The sequence below is a fragment of the Canis lupus genome, chromosome 1 (genome assembly GCF_003254725.2).
Source record: "Canis lupus dingo isolate Sandy chromosome 1, ASM325472v2, whole genome shotgun sequence".
Lineage (NCBI taxonomy): Eukaryota > Metazoa > Chordata > Mammalia > Carnivora > Canidae > Canis > Canis lupus.
The window spans coordinates 85,633,723-85,651,358 of NC_064243.1; the positions used below are offsets into that span (position 1 = coordinate 85,633,723).

Genomic DNA, 17,636 nt, shown 5'->3' on the forward strand with positions numbered 1-17,636 from the left:
CAATCCTATTCTAAAGGGCTGGCATTATAGCTTAATTTTAAGTCATGTATATTGTCTATCACAAAAGGGAAGATACATGTTGGCCCATAGCTAAATATTCTATTCTATTTTTAAAAATTCATGTTAAAAGGAGAAAAACATTGTATGATTAATCTCCCTTCTGTCAGAGTGATAGAACTCACAACAACAAAGATGTAAACACAAAATCTCATTTATTTTTGTCTGAAGCACAAAGGAGCTCACTCAGCACATGAACAATAAGCAAATCATACAAATATTGAGTAAAAATGTCCCCATGAATACACACATACATATTCTTAAGAGCAGCTATCAGGAGTTTAACATACAATGTAAGGTGGTTTTTGATACAGAATGCTTTCTGACAGGCTTTTGAATAGGAAATGAATAGGTAAGTCAATGCCACATGACATCTGTTCAAGTCACTTGCTCTGCATGGACTCTGAAATCCGTCTTGGAATTTGCACTGAGTTCCATTACTGGCCTGTTCAACTTTTGCATTTCAGTAAATTTGGATGAGAGATACAAACTAACCCCTCAGCTCTTAGATCTCTCTCACCCCTGGGGCTGTGGGAGGGAATGGGAGAGGCTGAGCAAGAAAACACAGGGGGTCCAATGTGAGGGCTTTCTGATAGCATCTGTTCATCAGTGCAATTCTTTCCACACTTATTCTTTAGAGACACTGAAAAGGGCTAGGGTCCAAAATCATACCTAAAGGGGCTAGATTGTTCTGAAATTGCAAATATCTCTTCTGAGCCTTTAAAAAAAAATCTCAGAAGCTCATAACAATCCATGTAATTTGAAAATTATTTCAAGACACTGCCATGATACATTTCTTAGCCTACCTTTTAAAAACTCAGAATGCTCCTTTTAGACATGTGAATGTGCCCAACAATATTATCAACTTAAAAAAATGGACAACAATGTAAAGATGTCCACTAGGCTACAGAAGCATCCAGTTCTGGATATCTTCCATGTATAGCACAAGGTAGAATCGATATAATGTGCCTTCCAGCTTGCCTTGAAAGCTTTCCATATGTCTAGTTCTGAGGTGAAAAAATTAAAAATAGGAAGAGTCTGGAAGGGAGTGAAGATTCAAAATACATTGCTGGATCTCACATCCATTATGTCACCTCTCTGACATCTCAGTTGTGGTTGCCAACAGGGATGTTCAAGGGCACAGTCCAAAATCAGCTAAGCATAACAGGAATGTTTCCAACCACTTTCCAGCCACTTCTCAGGGAAGTGAAAAAGAGATTCAGTCGGGTTCAATGCTCACAATAGTAGCTTAGAGAGACCTCCTCCTGGCTTGAAGGGAGCTAGTTCTAAAATATTCCCTTGGATTCCAGAACCTTTGACAATTAAATCTGAAAAGGAGCCGATGAAGGGAGCAGTCTCAACCTCAGGTTACAATGACCAGGACAACCTCTCAGGTCCTAATCCCATGTTTCATTCCCTTTTGGAAATTAAATTCACCTTAGCCGATTAGCCTGTTTTTGTGTTCTGTGGTAGAAAATATCTTTTAAATGTATGACTGTCAGCACTATTAAATCCATTTTTACCCACTAAAGAGTATTCCATTAAAAATACCATGAGAGCAGAGGAAAATAGTGCAAGGCGAGGTCAGGAGCCTGATAAGAAGTCTTAATTCTTTCTTTCCTGTCAGAGAGCAAAATATTCGGACATAAAGTGACAAATAGAGTTGGGCTTGAAATACCACCTTGCCACGATTCAGAAAGTCAAGCCACAGTAGGCAAAGCCAACATTTCCAAGTGTAGAGCATCTAGCCACATGTACGGCCAATGCCAGTCATACTGAAAAAAGCAAATGTAACACTCAGAAACACTGCCCTTGATGAAACCAAACACAAGTTATAAGAGATGCAGGGAGATTGAACTACACGTAAACATGTCAACACATTCTATTTTTACTAGGAAAGATACTCAGGTCTTAACATACTCCCAGGGATAAATGTAATGCTTGACAGACTGGTTGTAGATGGTCACTCTTCCTGCTGCTGCTGCCGTGCTTGTTTATATACACTGCATGTGAAACCTTCATCCAAATGAACACTGATGCTCATCATCAAAATGTACATGCTTAAGGAAGATAAAGGCATAGGAACTTGCAAAGGCTGGGCATATAGCTGCTGCCTATTAGGGGATCTTGCACATCTTCTCCAAATTCTTAAGCCCACGCATGTGGGTTAGACATCAGGTAACCATGTTCCTTTAGCAGGGATCAGGGGACAGAGCAGGAGACACTCACCAGCACTACAGAGAATGGGGTGGGGGGTAGGGGCGAGGGGACTAGTGGAGCATTTTCTGACATAGCTCAGAAAGTGGGAATTCTGGAAATAGAGGAATGGGACACTGGAAACTAAATTTACGGAGTTACTTTATATCCCACAACACAAACTCTGTTTGCTTGTGTGTTTTCAATAAGCCCAAATTGGGTATCAACTATATTCAAATAAGAAAAGTCTTTAAAAAAATAAAAATAAGACCAAAAATCTGTTCTGTCATTGGGTGGTGTGTATACACAATCAAATCTAAAAGTGTTTCCACCAGGAAAAACAAAAAAATGTGGGCAAATTACTGCTGATTCAGCATAACTTCTGTGAGGATAAAATTTCTAGTACAAGTGGGGGAATTTTGTTCTGTCAATATGGAGTTAACTCTATTATATCACATAAAGTTCTTTAAGGTAAATTATAAGGAGTCACACTTAACCCCTAGGTATCAGTGTTATGATATATTAAGAAGATTTATTCCTTTTCCATGTCAGTTTAAAGTATTAATGGAATTAAATGAGAAACTCACATCAATACTTCTTCAGGGTTTATCAAGAAGTCAATTTGCTTTTAATTGTGGGTGATGGGAATGTACACTATATTAGGAGGCATAAAAATACTCTTTGCTTTGTTTAATGTTCCTAGATGCCTAGTTGAGAGATTAAGTCCCATTCATATAAACATTAAGTGGGACATGTACATAGTTTTCATTTTCCTAAAATCCTAATGGCCTGAAAATTATTGGGAATTAAAAGAACAACAGGATAAATTGAAAAATACAGTACTTTCAGTAAACAGGGTTTAAAGATTTTTCATATTTTTAATTGAATTTGTCCCTCATTTTAAAGTTCTACCAGAATGGTATCAGAGTATGTAATTTCCAGCAATCATGACATAATGCTTGGGGAGAACACATCATTTCAATGAAGCCCTTCCTTTTAGTATTGACAGCTCTTTGCTGCCCAGCACTGGCCCCAGTTCATGAAGACTCCAGTCTACACAACAGTGGAGTATGGAATTTGTTTCTTTTCAAATAACACTGAAGCAATAATAGCATCGCATAGTTATACATTAAGGTGATTTTGAAATACACAAAAATACCACTATTTGTGCCATGTAGTTATATGAATAATATTCCTAAGAGACTTTAAATCTTTAACACCCAACCTCTGTCAAACACTTTGAAGCACGGAACTATATTAAGAAAGCATGTGGCATTCAATTTCTGACATTTCATCCCCAAAGAAGGCAAAGCACAACAATAACAAATCTCTGAAATGCAAATTCCATTAAGTGCAAATTTCCAGAACACAAGGTCAATCTAGAAACACGTTTTAAAATTCAACAAGTTCTCTCCTAAAATTAATATGCTCAGTATATAATTTTCAAATATAATCTGAAGTAATTTTCCAATGTTTGTTCATAGTCTAACTTCTTCTCCCTCATAAAAATATATCCACGGTTTCATTTTCCATTTTCTGATTGTCACACTGATTAGCTCAAAATATCTAGCCATATAGGAATATCTTTGCTCTCCACATTTCCAAATATGAAATCGATTTTACTTAAATCTCATAATAAGAACACCACCAGGAATAACATTCCCTTATGTTTGAGCTTAAAGTCAATCTGAACAGCTCAAAAGGGAGACATTTCGAATCCTCCCAACCAGAGAGTTGAGGATTAGCGCAACTTCCTTCAAACGATTTGTCAAGTGAATATTTTAACTAGACACAGAAAGAGATAGTCATCCCAAGAACAAGATACTATTTTTTGACTTCCTAACTCTGCCTGGGCACAAGAGAGATGCAGAACCACATGATCCCAGGAGAACCGGTAGAGGCCAAGGATCTTACACTGAGCTTGAGAAGGGGACCACCTGCTTTCCACCCACATAAACCTCCTCAATATTTCGGTCATCTCCTGAAAGAAAAATGAAGGAATCATTCATAAAATGTTTCTATGTCAGTATTTTTTAAAAAGATTTATGTATTCATTAGAGAGAGAGAAAGAGAGTGTGACTGAAAGGAGGGGCAGAGGGAGAGAGAGAAAGAATCAGACTCCCTGCTGAGCATGGAGCCCTGTGGGGACTCCATCCCATGACCCTAAGATCATGACTTGAGCTGAAATGAAGAGTTCCCACATCCAACTGACTAAGCCACCCGGGCGCCCCTATATAAGTTAATATTTTAATTGCCACTAGAAAGGATTTAAAAATAAATACCACTTCTGAGAGGGAAAATACAAAAGGCTGCCTCTTTTCTCTCAGACTGTTTTATAATCTGAACAAGGGGACATGACCAAGAAGGGTGCTGCATTGAATTGGAATATCAGGGTCTGAATTCTGCACCAAAAGCAGAAATCACAGAAAGTTGAGTTGACTTTCCATGGGCTGCCCTTTCAGTTGGGAGTGGTTTGCATCACCAGCCCCGACTATAAAGGAAACACTCATCTTTACATCCCAGAATCATACTCAGCATGGGAAGATGGAGGGCCTGCAGGAAGGGGCTCTGGAAATGGCACCTGCATCTCTCCCATCTCTAGTTCACCCAGGACTCAGAGCTCCCTGGACCAAGTGGGAGGCAAAGTAAAATCTTCAGTACCATTTATTTCTCTCTCTCAGTGAACAGAACCAAATGTAAGTACATGTTTTTTAAAAAACCACACCAAATATGGATGCAGAGACTCCATCACAAACTTATCACAAATACAACATGGTAGGGCAGTCTGGGGTGGGGGGTACAGAGTGAACGGAGGAGGAAGGGACATGATGGCTTCTTCCCCTGGGCCTGCCATTCCTCAGCTTTGGATTTATCTTCCAAAGGAGCCTGGGCATTTCAAATATTGCCTTTAAATAGTGTGCCATAAATGGGCTTAATGCTGAGGAATGTTAAAATAAAATAATAAATCAAATAAAATGGTCACACATAGAGTTTAACTTCTGATGCCATACATACAGGAAGCCGTACGCAAGAAAGAGACAAGGAAAGGTTTTCTTTAGTACAGAGACATATATCCACTTACCTAGGTAGAGGAACTTCTGGATTACAGCCTAAAATGCAAAATAAAGTAATAAGAAAAAGATATATTGTGTGCATTTAGAAGAGCAGACTTATAAATTTATTTCTCAATGGCACAATCTACTTCCATTAATGAAAAAGAAATGGGAAAAAAATAAAAAAGAAAAAAGAAAAAAGAAAAAAAAAGAAATGGGCTTCTTGTAGTCAAATACATTCAAATATACAAATATGTTCAAAGTATAAGTTTTTGTCACTACCATTATTCTTAACATTATATTGACAAATTATAATAATTTGAAAAGGCTCTAGCTTCCCTTTTAAGATCCTCCTGCATCCCTTTAAATGGTTCCATTTCTGGTTTTGTTTTTTATTTCCTCCAGGAGAGATAATGTGACTACTTCATGAAAAAGATGACTTTTGATGAAATTTATTTCACTTACTTCAGAGGTTTCACCAACCAAATCCCCAGAAAACAAGTCAATGGGAGAGTCAGATGCTTTTGGGTTGATCAGGAGGGCATCAAATTCCTTGCCCACTTCAAAGTTTCCAATCTCTTTATCCAGCCCCAGGGCTATAGGGTGGAATAAAGGAATAAACAGTCAGTATTTTGAGTCATCAGATGGTGAAAATGTCCTCATTTAGAAGGACAGAGTCAGTTAACATATCACTAGAAAAAATTAGTATCTTAATGTGAAGCAGAGAAACTCTCTCATTCTAAGAGATCCTAAAACGTTGACACACAGAAAGCAGAATAAGCACAGAGAAAGCAAAATCTGAGAATAAAAACAGGTCCCCTCATCACCATGATCTATAATTCAGATGCCACGTCTGTCTATTTCAGCTCTATCAGCGCACTTCACAGTCCAGCTGGTCTAAGATTTCCATTCATCCCTCTAAAAAACGTGACGATAGACATAATATCTTTCTTCTTTTTCCCTCCTGTTCTTCCCCCAACACGCCAACTCTTTTCCTTGCCCTTTTTGTTCTATGAAACAGCTGACAGGATCTATTTTCTTGGCAGTGAAATGAACCTCGAATAAATAAGAAATAAGTATCCTTTTGCATATTTGCCAATGCAGGCATATCCATCATAAGTTCCTTAGTTTAAATCCTCCAAATGGAGAAAATTCACTTCTGAAAGTAAATAGATCCTTGTAACTCAAGAGTGCCAATGCTTTAGAAAGCAGACCAATTTCTCTGTAACCTCAGACTTATTGGTTGCCAGAGAAGAATGGTTTTCTAAAATAGGATAGGTCAATACTATCTATTGACTTGATCCATCTCATAGCAAGAATTCATGTCCCATGAATATTGGACGTCAAGGAAGAACATATGTCATTTTTATGATTTAGTTTCAGAAGATGGGAGTTGTTGGCTTTCCTAGTCAATAAAAGCATTAAATCTAAAGCTCCTTAAAGCCTATGATCTAAGTGTACACTGAGCTACCAATGGAAGCATGCATAAAAGGAAGGCCAGCTGGAGTGCATCTGCATTTTTACATGTCTTGGTTGAATTCCGTCACCATCAAGATATAGTCTGATGTGAAAATACTGGATCAGGTATCTCCATTAGACAATATCTGGTACGTTATATATCTCTGTATGGATATCCATCAGCCTTTTGGCAATTCTCCAAGCACTGATTAAGAAATCTTACTTGTTCTTAAAAGATTGTTAAAAGGGCAACTCTTTTATTCTCAGAAAATAACAAGATTTTTTAGTTAAAGAATTCTTAAAGGAAGACAAGGGTGCAAAAGTAATTAGAAAATGTTAAAGGCAGTTAGGTGACTCCTACTAATTGTGTGGGAAGACCAAATGTAATAGAAAATCACTGGAAATTCTCTCCTCCTTTGCCAATTATACTTCATTTTGCCTTTGACAATGAAGCATAACAAAATATGAGTTTTTAATGACTGCTTTCAACATAAAATTGTTGTGTGTTTAACAGGCTAGATAACCATGTTAATTTGCCAGAGTTTGATGGGATATATATATATATATATATATACACTAACTGAGCTAATCATTAGAATCTGGAAAGTCAGGCATGTGCTAATCAAAAAAAAAAAAAAAAAAAAAAGGACACCATCACTCTCACAAATTTGTAAATTGTTTAAATTAAGATTATTGCAAAGAGGCCCAGCAGGGCTGGTGAGCGATTCAGATGCATTTCAGGAAATGCAGTTTTGCTGCCTTTGGAGCAGATGTCCTGTGAAGGTGATTTAGGCTCATCTTGATCTTGAGAATAAATGGAAAGGCTGTGTGATAAGCTGGGGAGATGCCACAATTTAAACAGCAATCCATTCATCTCATTCCACTTGTAGTCTCACAGAGGCACAGGCTAAGGAGAAGAAATCTCATCACAGTAAGCTCAGAGGCCCAGAAAATGGATTTAAAAGCTACACAGCAAGATAAAAATGATTTGGTAAGCACCCCATGCCAGCTTGATGACATACAGGATTCTGATGAAGCATCTCACAGACAGCCTAGAATTAAAAAGGCACTTAAGTACAATCCGTTTGCACCAGGAAGATCAGGTGTAGGGCATCGACACAAACTCAGATGCACAAACACGGGAGTGCCACACTTATTTAAAACAGGGGTGACTGAATAGTTGGAACTTTAGAAAATGACATCATCATAAGATGCAGGAAAATGCAAAGAGCATGACCTTGGCTGGTTTTCCTTGAAATGTTTTGTATGGCATTCATCACAGCCCAGAACATTCAAAGAGCCAGAAGGTTTCTCTTCAGAGGATACTCTCAGCCTCTATCATCCTCCATTTCTGAGACCCAGGGTAGCTCAGAAATCTCTCTCTCTACATCTGTCTCTACTTGAATGTTTTCATTTCTCACTAGCTCCCTGAGGTATTATGCTATTTTCACCATCATACATCCAGATTCCCCAAAACACTGAAGTGACTGAAAGTAATACAATGACCAATCTCTATTTTTTTCCATTAAAAAAAAATGATTATACAGGTGAGAACCAGAAAAACCTGAGGAAGAGTGTTTACATATTAACCAACTATCCTTTTACATCTTTTTCCTTTTAAATAGCTTTGGGTAATTAGTATCCTTAAATACATCAACAAAATCCATCATTTGAGCTGGGATTCACAGTGGGAAGATAACACAGTTGTAAGCTTAGGAACCAGCATTCAGGCATCAGATTTTCTGGATTCCAACCATGGTACTCCATAGCTTGACAGTTGGGTCCACCTCACTCCGGTACCTCGCTGGTAAGATAGAATTAGTGGCAGTGGTTGTAAGGATGGAGTAAGAACACAGAAAGCATGATACATAGTGCCTCTTACCTGGTAAGAGTTCAGTAAGCCTTGGCTATTATTTTTACTATTACTAATAATATTATGCCATCATCATCAGGCCAATAGAGAGTGTTACTTGACTCAGTGGAAAAGAATTTATTATTTTAGAGAACTCATGTACATATGACCATTGCAAATATCCATTAAAGCAATTAATATCATTGTGTGTCGAACATGTCTTCTGCCAAAGCCAGGGGACTTGCTGGAGAAATGATACCTCTACCACATGTCTGAACATTACTCATTAATTTTGGAGTGTGTTAAATGAGATGCAACAGCCATGAATATGAGATGCCTGCTGATGCTACTCTTGAGTGTCTTCATATGGCTTCCGAGGACACAGTTTGGCACGGATAAATACTGTTTGAGAGACAAATAAAATAATGGCCATTACCTTGGCTGCCTCCAAGAGTAGCTAGTCGGAAGACCTCTTTGAGGGTGAGACTCTTCTCATTTATCTTATTAATTAAGAGGATATTGGAAACCATCACTGCTCTTCTGATTGCATCAAGCATGGAAGATGAATAACCACCAGCCACATCTATGGCAGACAAAATAAAGCCAAAACTTATGAGATAAATGGAATATTAGGCAGATGAGGTTGGGCTTTTGTTTTTAGTGACCAATATTCAGTCTGTAGTATACTTCAAAGAAAAGATCTTTATCTAAACATAGAATAGACACAGACTAACAATGAAAAGAATTTAAAACCGGCAACTATTTATTTATTTGATATTTATTTATTCATTCATTTATTCTTTTTTTTTTTTTTTTTAGAGCATGAATAGGTGGAGGGGCAGAAGGAGAAGGAAGAGGGAGAAAATCTTAAGCAAACACTGAACTGAGCATGGAACCCAAGGCAGGGCTTGATCTCACGGCCCCAAGATCATGACCTGAGCTAAAACCAAGAATAAGACGCTTAACTACCCAGGCACCCCTGATTTTTAGTGATTTTGTTTTTTAAAAATTCCCTAATCATAATTAAATTGAAATACTATGTTTGACAAGTATACATGCCAAAGTTACTAAATGAGGTTGCATAATAAGTGTCAAGTAAATTAATATGTTTTATTATAGGAAAAATACATCTATAACTAATAAAATATACTTTATATTTCCAGGATTCTTTCTGCATTTCTAGGTAGATATATATAATTCTCAATGTCTACCTGCACTTCAAAGATTAAAAGCAATAGCCTATTAAGTAATAATCCCTCGATTGCAGTTCACTTCTATGTTCAACTGTCTTCTATGTCCTTAGATACCCCTGTATAGAAATTTTTTTTCTTTTATCTCAAGAGTACTGTCAGAGGATCACCCACTTCCTTGATAAGTCTTATTATATCTATTTAAGTTATTAGTCCATTTTGATGAATAAAGATGTGATATATATAAATATATATACAAATATATATGTAATGAAATATTAATCAGCCATGAAAAAAGAATGAAATCTTACCATTTCAATGATATGGATGGAGCTAAAGAGTATAATATAAGCAGAATAAGTCACATAGAAAAAGACAAATACCACATGATTTCACTTGTGTGGAATTTAAGAAACAAAACAAACAGAGGGAAAAATAAGAGAGAGAAAGACAAACCAAGAAACAGACAACTATAGAGAAAAAACTGATGGTTACAAAAGGGGAGGTGGGTAGGGGAATGTGTGAAATAGGTGATGGGGATTAAGGGGGGTACTTGTCATGATGAGCACAGGGTGATCTCTGGAAATGTTGAATTGCTGTATTGTACACCTGAAACTAATGTAACACTGTATTTAACTGGAATTAAAATAAAACTTTTTTTAAAAGTTATTAATCCATTTTAGTAACAATCCATTAAACTTTAATTCTGCCATAGCTTAAACTAAGTAAACAAATAAGATTTGGGAATAATTTACATTAAATTTTGAAATATGTTGTCTACTAATTCTTTATTGCTAGAACAATGAAAATGTTAAGATGTAAAGGCAGAACAAAAATGCTATCACTATAGGATATGGAAACATGTGAAGACTGAATACATATCTCAAAATATATTTGACCTTTGAACAATGTGTTTGAACTGTGAGGGTCCATCTATTTATATGCAGATTTTTAAAATAAATACAGCATAGTATTATAAAGGCATTTTCTCTTCTTTATGGTTTTTTAGGATTATTTATTTATTTGAGAGTGTGTATGGAGGGAAAAGGCAGAGGGAGAAGCAGACTCCCTGCTGAGCTCAGGACCCTATGCTCATGGCCTGAGCCAAAAATCAAAAGTTGGACACTTAACTGAAGGAGCCATACCAGGTGTTCTCCTTATGATTTTCTCAGTAACAATTTCTATTCTTTAGCTTACTTTATTGTAAGAAGACAATATATAATACATATAACATACAAAACATGAACTAATTCACTATTTATATTTTGGGTAAGGCTTCCAGTCAACAGTAGAGTGTTAATAATTAAGTTTGGGGAGAGTCAAAGTTATATATGGATTTTTGACTATGCAGGGGTCATCGTCCCTCACCCCTACATTGTTCAAGGTTTCAGCTGTACGAGGACAAAGACTGGAAGGAAACAAAAGCAAAAGCAATGCTGTTAGGATGGTATTAACATGGAAGACTTAAATATTTGCAGTTATAAAAACAAGTTTTATGAAATATGGCAGGAAGAAGTCTTTTCTTCAATATCTAATCAAAATCATCAATATAGAAAGAATAAGGACAGATTAGAAAACAATGCAATGCAATTTATTGAGATAATTTTGAGACTGGTCTTATTATGTTGCTTATCTTCTTATACTCTTTGGTTATGTTAATAAAATAACAATAGGAACAATACTGGGCAGATGAATTGAAGAACCCTGGATCACACAGAGTGTGGTATTTAGTCAGGAGGAGTCAAGCTTTTGTTCCAGAAATTTCCATGGAGAGTAACTTCCTGATCCCTGTGCTATCCAGTGAATTCAATGGCTTCCTCCTCCCTCTGCAGCACATTTAATGCAGGTATAATCCTCACTTTATCATATCACAAGAGACATTGTGATGGATGGAAAGAGAAATAATGAGCTTCACATTTTACTGACCTGGTTTTGAACTGTGGATCTGGAACTTTATTGCTTTGTTGACCTTTTGTCAGTTACTTAGTAACTCTGAACCTCAGGTTTCTCAGAAAATAGAAATTACATCACCTATCTTAACAGCTGCTGAGAAAATCCAATTAAATAACATAAGTGCAGAGGAATAAGGACCAAGAGATGGAAACTAGATGGGGTATGTAGAGGGACCAAAAAGAATGAATTTTGCAGAAAATGCATTCCTGGTCCCCCATGCCCGGCTACTACCATGATGAAGAACACCACCATCACTTCTTGCCAGAGTCAACAATAAGGACACTGTTAATTACAAGAAGACTCTAGGGATCCCTGGGTGGCGCAGCGGTTTGGCGCCTGCCTTTGGCCCAGGGCACGATCCTGGAGACCCGGGATCGAATCCCACATCAGGCTCCCGGTGCATGGAGCCTGCTTCTCCCTCTGCCTGTGTCTCTGCCTCTCTCTCTCTCTCTCTCTGTGACTATCATAAAAAAAAAAAAAAAAAAAAAAAGACTCTAAAGAAACCATATGAAAGTAAAAACTTGAGTCAAAGAGCAATGGACACGTAAAACGACATGATTGGATATGTGTGTATTCATTTCATATTCATTTATTCATTCATTCATCAACAGTCATTTATTTATTGAGCATCTTCTATGTGCTTCATCTATTTAAGGCTCATAAATAAAAGTTACCGGCTCCATGTGGGCCAACTATCTAGTGAAGGGGAAAGAAAAGAGACACACACACAAACAGATGTTAACTCTAGATTGTATTCAGCTAATGGCAGAGAAAATGGACGTGGAAAGCCCATTTCTACAGGGAGAAGCCTTCTTTAAGGTAATGACATTTAAACTAAGGAATGAGAAGAGGTCAGCCATGTAAAGAGTGTCATAAAGGGCATTCCAGGCAGAGGAACAGAATACACAAAGGTCTTTTGGTAGAAAGGAGTGTGACTCCTAGGGCGGGTTGAAAAATAACCAGTGTAGGAAAGAGGGAGTGGTGGGACACAAGGCTAGGAGGTGGATGGGCCTCTAACTGTGCAGAGCTTTGTGTGCCTGGGAATGAGGGTTGCGTATTCAAAACCGCATTGAAGGGTATAAGCAGGAGGGGGTGTGAAATGGTCTGATTTTTGTTGTAATTCTTTTGAAAAGGGAAGGATTCAAAAAAAAAATGAAAAGGGAAGGATTCAAAAGGCCCAAGATGAATATGAAACCAATTAGGAGGCTAGTGCAGGAGCAGGCAAGAAACCATGGCAACCTGCATCAGGTGGTGGTGGCTGTCTGGGAAAAGGGGCTGGACTCAGGAGATATTAAGGAGTCACAGGTTGGGTCAGTACAATGCAGAAACAGAACACTCCTCAGGGTAGAAATTTTAGGAAAAATAAGAAAAGGCTGCCTTGGAATATGGGGACACATGCTTATTAGAGCAACCTAATTGTCTATTTGTGTAGTGCTGAGGGCCATCTGGGATTTGAGAACAAAATTTAAAATGAAAGCCCACTGGAGAATTTTTTTTCCCAGCAATTTCTAGCTGCTCAGCTGTAGACACTGAGAAGGGGAATAGTTGGGATAACCAAGAAGGCTGGGCTTTTGAGTGAATACAAAGTGAGTACAAAGAAAGCAAGGACAGGAGAAGCAAGGAAGTTTCCAAGGGAATGATTATGGCAACGAACTCTGGCATTTAAGATGGGTTAATCAAGAGTGGAACAATGAATTTGAGAAAGCATGGAATCAGTGGCTTAGAGTCTGTAGACTGATCAAAGAACTGTTACTTTGGCAGTAATGGAACAAGTAAGATGGATGGGAAACAGTTGTTGGAAAGTGGAATTCTGGGGGTACCTAGGTGGCTCAATCGGTTGAGCATTTGACTCTTGGTTTGGCTCAGGTCATGATTTCAGGGTCAGGTATCGAGCCCTGAGTGGGGCTCCACACTCAGCAGGAAGTCTGCTTGAGATTCTCTCCCTCTCTCCCTCCCCCATACTCACACGTACATGCATGCACGCATTCTCTCTCTTTCTCTTTCTCTGAAATAAATGGATAAATCTTTGGGGGAAAAGAGTGGGATTCTGGCTCCATGTATATGTCGTTTGTTTTAACGAATTCATAGGTCTTGTTGATGTAAACTTGTTCCATTTTTTTTCCCTTCAGATTACTGTTTTTTACTATGTCTCATGATTCTGAGATGAGAAATTTTATACACTTATAATTTTGCTCCCACTTGCCAAATACATCTTCATCCTCTCAACCTTACACATAAACCACAATTTCTCAGTTTCTGTTAACAAAATCAGAAAATAGAAGAATTTTAATATCTGGAATGTTTTTTCTTGGAGAGTATGTATTATTTTTAAAATTTATGATCAAAGATTGAAGATGTTCAAATGGTATAAGGAATATATAACACTCAAACTCAAGGACCTGGCACTTGATTTCAAAAATAACTATCAGGTACTCAGGTCCTGGGAACCTCTTCCAACCTGAGGGAAGCCCTTCTTGATTGATATTGCCATTTTAATTTTTTTATATGTCTGTAGTTGTTGTTTATTGACTTTATTTTTTGAGAGCAGTTTAAGGTTTACAGCCTGATAATTTTTTAAAATGTTACTTCTAACATTGTACATACTCCCTCTTAAGATAAATTTTTGATTTTGCTTTCTTTTTTTAAACTTTTACATTTTTTAAAATCTTATTTCTATTTTAGCTTAGCTTAGCTAAAATAGACTTAGCTTTCCCTGATAGACTATTTACCATCACTTCCCCAGACCTTGGTTGTTTTTGTCTCAAAACTCGTTGAATGCTGTAGATTTTCAAGTAATTTTTTCCAAGAATTCATGGGGAGAATATTTTCCAAAACTTTGTACATCTGAGAATTTTGTTGCCTTCACACATGAGGGAGAAATCTCGTCCAATATAATATTCTTAAGTAACAACTATTTGGCTCCAAACTCTTTCTTGTTCTTGGTATTTTTCATGCCAGCAAAAATATCTGAAACCAAACTGGTTTTTAATTGCTTTATTGATAACTGACATTTTTTTCCCTGCCTCAATGTTTTAGGGCTTTTTTCGCTTTTTCTTTGCAATTCCAATATTTTGCCACAATGTGTTCAGTTATGACTTAGCCTAGGCAGAGTAAGTTCTCTTTGAATATGATGCAGTTCTTTCTTAAGCTCAGAAAAGATTTATTCTTCAAAAATTCTATTCCATTTATTCTGAATCGTGGGTCAGGAAAACCCCCTGTGTTAGTGTTATGCTTTCTATGCTCCATGTAGATCATTCTCAAACACCCCTTTGGTCTTTGATCAACCATGTTTTCCACATCACTGATTTAATTTTCTGCAATCGTTCTACTCCTCATAGGTTCCTACATGGCTTGTTATTTTTAAATTGATATATAATTGAGATAACATAAAATGCACAGAACTCAGGTACCCAGTTTGACCAATGCTAACAATTGTACACAGTCATTTAACTACCTCCAGAAAGATATTAAACATTTCCATCCCTCCAATAAGCTCTCTCATGGCATTTTCCTTCCCTGCCCCCATACCCCACCCTTGGCAACCACTTTCTGATTTCTATCAACATAATGCTAGCTCTACTGGTCCCTAGGTTTCATGCATATGGAGACATATAGCATGTACTCTTTTGTGCCTGGCTTTTTTCAATTAACAAAATATTTTTCAATTTACCTTTGTTTCACATGTATCAATGGCTCCTACTTTCTTGAATGTTAAGTGGCACTCCACTGTATAAATACGCCACAGTTTGCTTATCCATTCCCCTGTCGGCAAGATTTTGGATTGTTTCCATTGTGGGGCTATTATGAATGCAGCTGGTATAAACATTCATGTACAACTCTTTCTGAAAACATATGTGCTCATTTCTCTAGGGTAAATACCCCAAAATGGAATTACTGGGTCATATGTAGAGGTATATTTAACTTTATAAGAAACTGCCAAACAGTTTTCCAAAGTGGTTGTAAAATTTACCCTCCCTCCCGTCATGTAGGATTGTCTACATGCTTCTCATTCTTTTTTTCCCTCAGTTTTCTTCTTTCATTTAAAAAATTCCTTTTTCCATCACAACTTGCGGTCTTTTCATAGTACCATGTCTTCTTGTACTCCACGGATGATGGCAATTTTCTGAAAGTTTCTTCTAGATCCTGAAGTAGAGCATTTTCAGAGATAAGCTCATCTTCTCATTGTTTTTATTTGATTTTTGTTTTGAGAGAGGAAAGCACACACATTGCACATGAGCGGGGAGGGGAGCCAAAGGAGAGAGAGTCTTAAACAGCCTCCATGCCCACTGTGGATCCCAGTGTGGGGCTTGATCACAGAACCCTGAGATCATGACCTGAGTTGAAATCAAGAGTCAGACACTTAACCAACTGAGCTACCCAGGTGTCCCTCATTCTTTTTGATATGACTTTCTCTTGTTTTGCAATATTTTTGTTAAACTTCATGTGGGTTTCTCCTATCTAATAGTTGAGAAAGTCCAGATCTGCCTCCACTTCTTATAGACAGGGTGAACAAACCACTTTTGGATCTGCTCTCTGCCCACAGTGTGAGGTTAAATGATCTTCTGAAGGCTACGTGGAACAGGCAGGTTGGTATATAAAGGTTGTGTTTCAGAAAGAGTGGAACAAAATAGGGCTATTACAACAGAGACTGTGTAAAATGCAACAGTACTTTCCCAATTCATAAGTCAATATATCATATTTAATCAAACCTTTGGTCAATACACCAACATTGTTCTTTCCCTTTAAACCAATATTTATTGACTAGTACAATCTGCCAAGTATATGCTAACCATTTTGCATGGACTTTTTTTCTCGTTTAAGCTTCAAAACAAGCTTGTAAGATAGACATAGTTATTACTCATGTTATTGTTATAGAAATTAAGGAAATGAAGTCTTAGGAAATTTGCTCAAACTCTTATAGCTAGTAAGTGACAAAACTTTACATAAATATTTTCCATCACTATACAACTCAAAGTCAAGAAATGGAAGTGATGTGATGAGCTTAAATCATGGAGACCAAAATTCTAGAAAACTGGAAAGCAATACCCACCTGATTTTTGGCTGTCTACAAAATTTTTCATTAACAGACTAGTATATAACAAAAATTCTTGGCCATGTTTTTCTTATTTGTTAAAGCTTTTCTGTGAAGTTAAAATAACTACCTTAACACCTGTGACTATATCCACATATTACCACAGTCTCCGTGATTGAAGACTTAAATGAGAATTTTTTTTTAATATCGTAGTTCTTTTGACTCATATAAAATTGGGGAGAATATCTAATCTAGCATATCTCTTTAAAAATATGAATAATTCATTTTGTTTTATTGTATTTCTTACTAATATTGCTGGTATAAAATTAACTGAAATGTGAGTTATTGCAGAAAAGGATGACAACCATCATCATCAATATGCAAACATCCCAATGCTTTTAAGTATCAGGAAGACAACTGCATCAAGAACAAAAAATAAATCCTTGCGTCCCACACCCATTTAAAAATTTTTTAGTTTATTCACACACAGTAATAAAAGATTCACAGAGGATATGCCTAGGCATTTGGGCCTGTCTCATACTTTCTAAGTGAGCTGCACTGCCCACAGTCAGGAAAAACAATTGAAATACACTGTAAAAAATAGAGACATCACTAACTCATCAGCCACCTAGAATGTCCTTCAAGTCAGCAAACAACAGACTGCCTGTGGGAATTGGAATCTCATTTTGTTAAACACTGCTCAAAAGCAAAGCAAGTTCTTCATATATCTCAAAGTTCTCAATACTGGCATAGACTGAATCTGTGCTCACTATGGCAAGATCAAATAATTTTCTTCCAAGACAATATTTGTGATGACAGTTACTGAAAACAAAAACCATACAAAT

General features: G+C 37.0%; 1 protein-coding gene across 1 annotated transcript in view; it reads right to left on the reverse strand.

Annotated features, from left to right (window-relative positions):
- Window positions 1–195: 195 nt before the first annotated feature.
- GDA (guanine deaminase) overlaps window positions 196–17,636 on the reverse strand; it is a 79,383-nt gene continuing 61,942 nt past the window's right edge. Inside the window, exons 11-14 of the mRNA XM_025423311.3 lie at window positions 9,053–9,199; window positions 5,772–5,902; window positions 5,336–5,363; window positions 196–4,234 (exon numbers count right to left, since the gene is read on the reverse strand). Coding sequence (XP_025279096.1) covers window positions 4,164–4,234; window positions 5,336–5,363; window positions 5,772–5,902; window positions 9,053–9,199 — 377 coding nt within the window. The 3' untranslated portion in view covers window positions 196–4,163. The remainder of the gene's footprint in view (window positions 4,235–5,335; window positions 5,364–5,771; window positions 5,903–9,052; window positions 9,200–17,636) is intronic.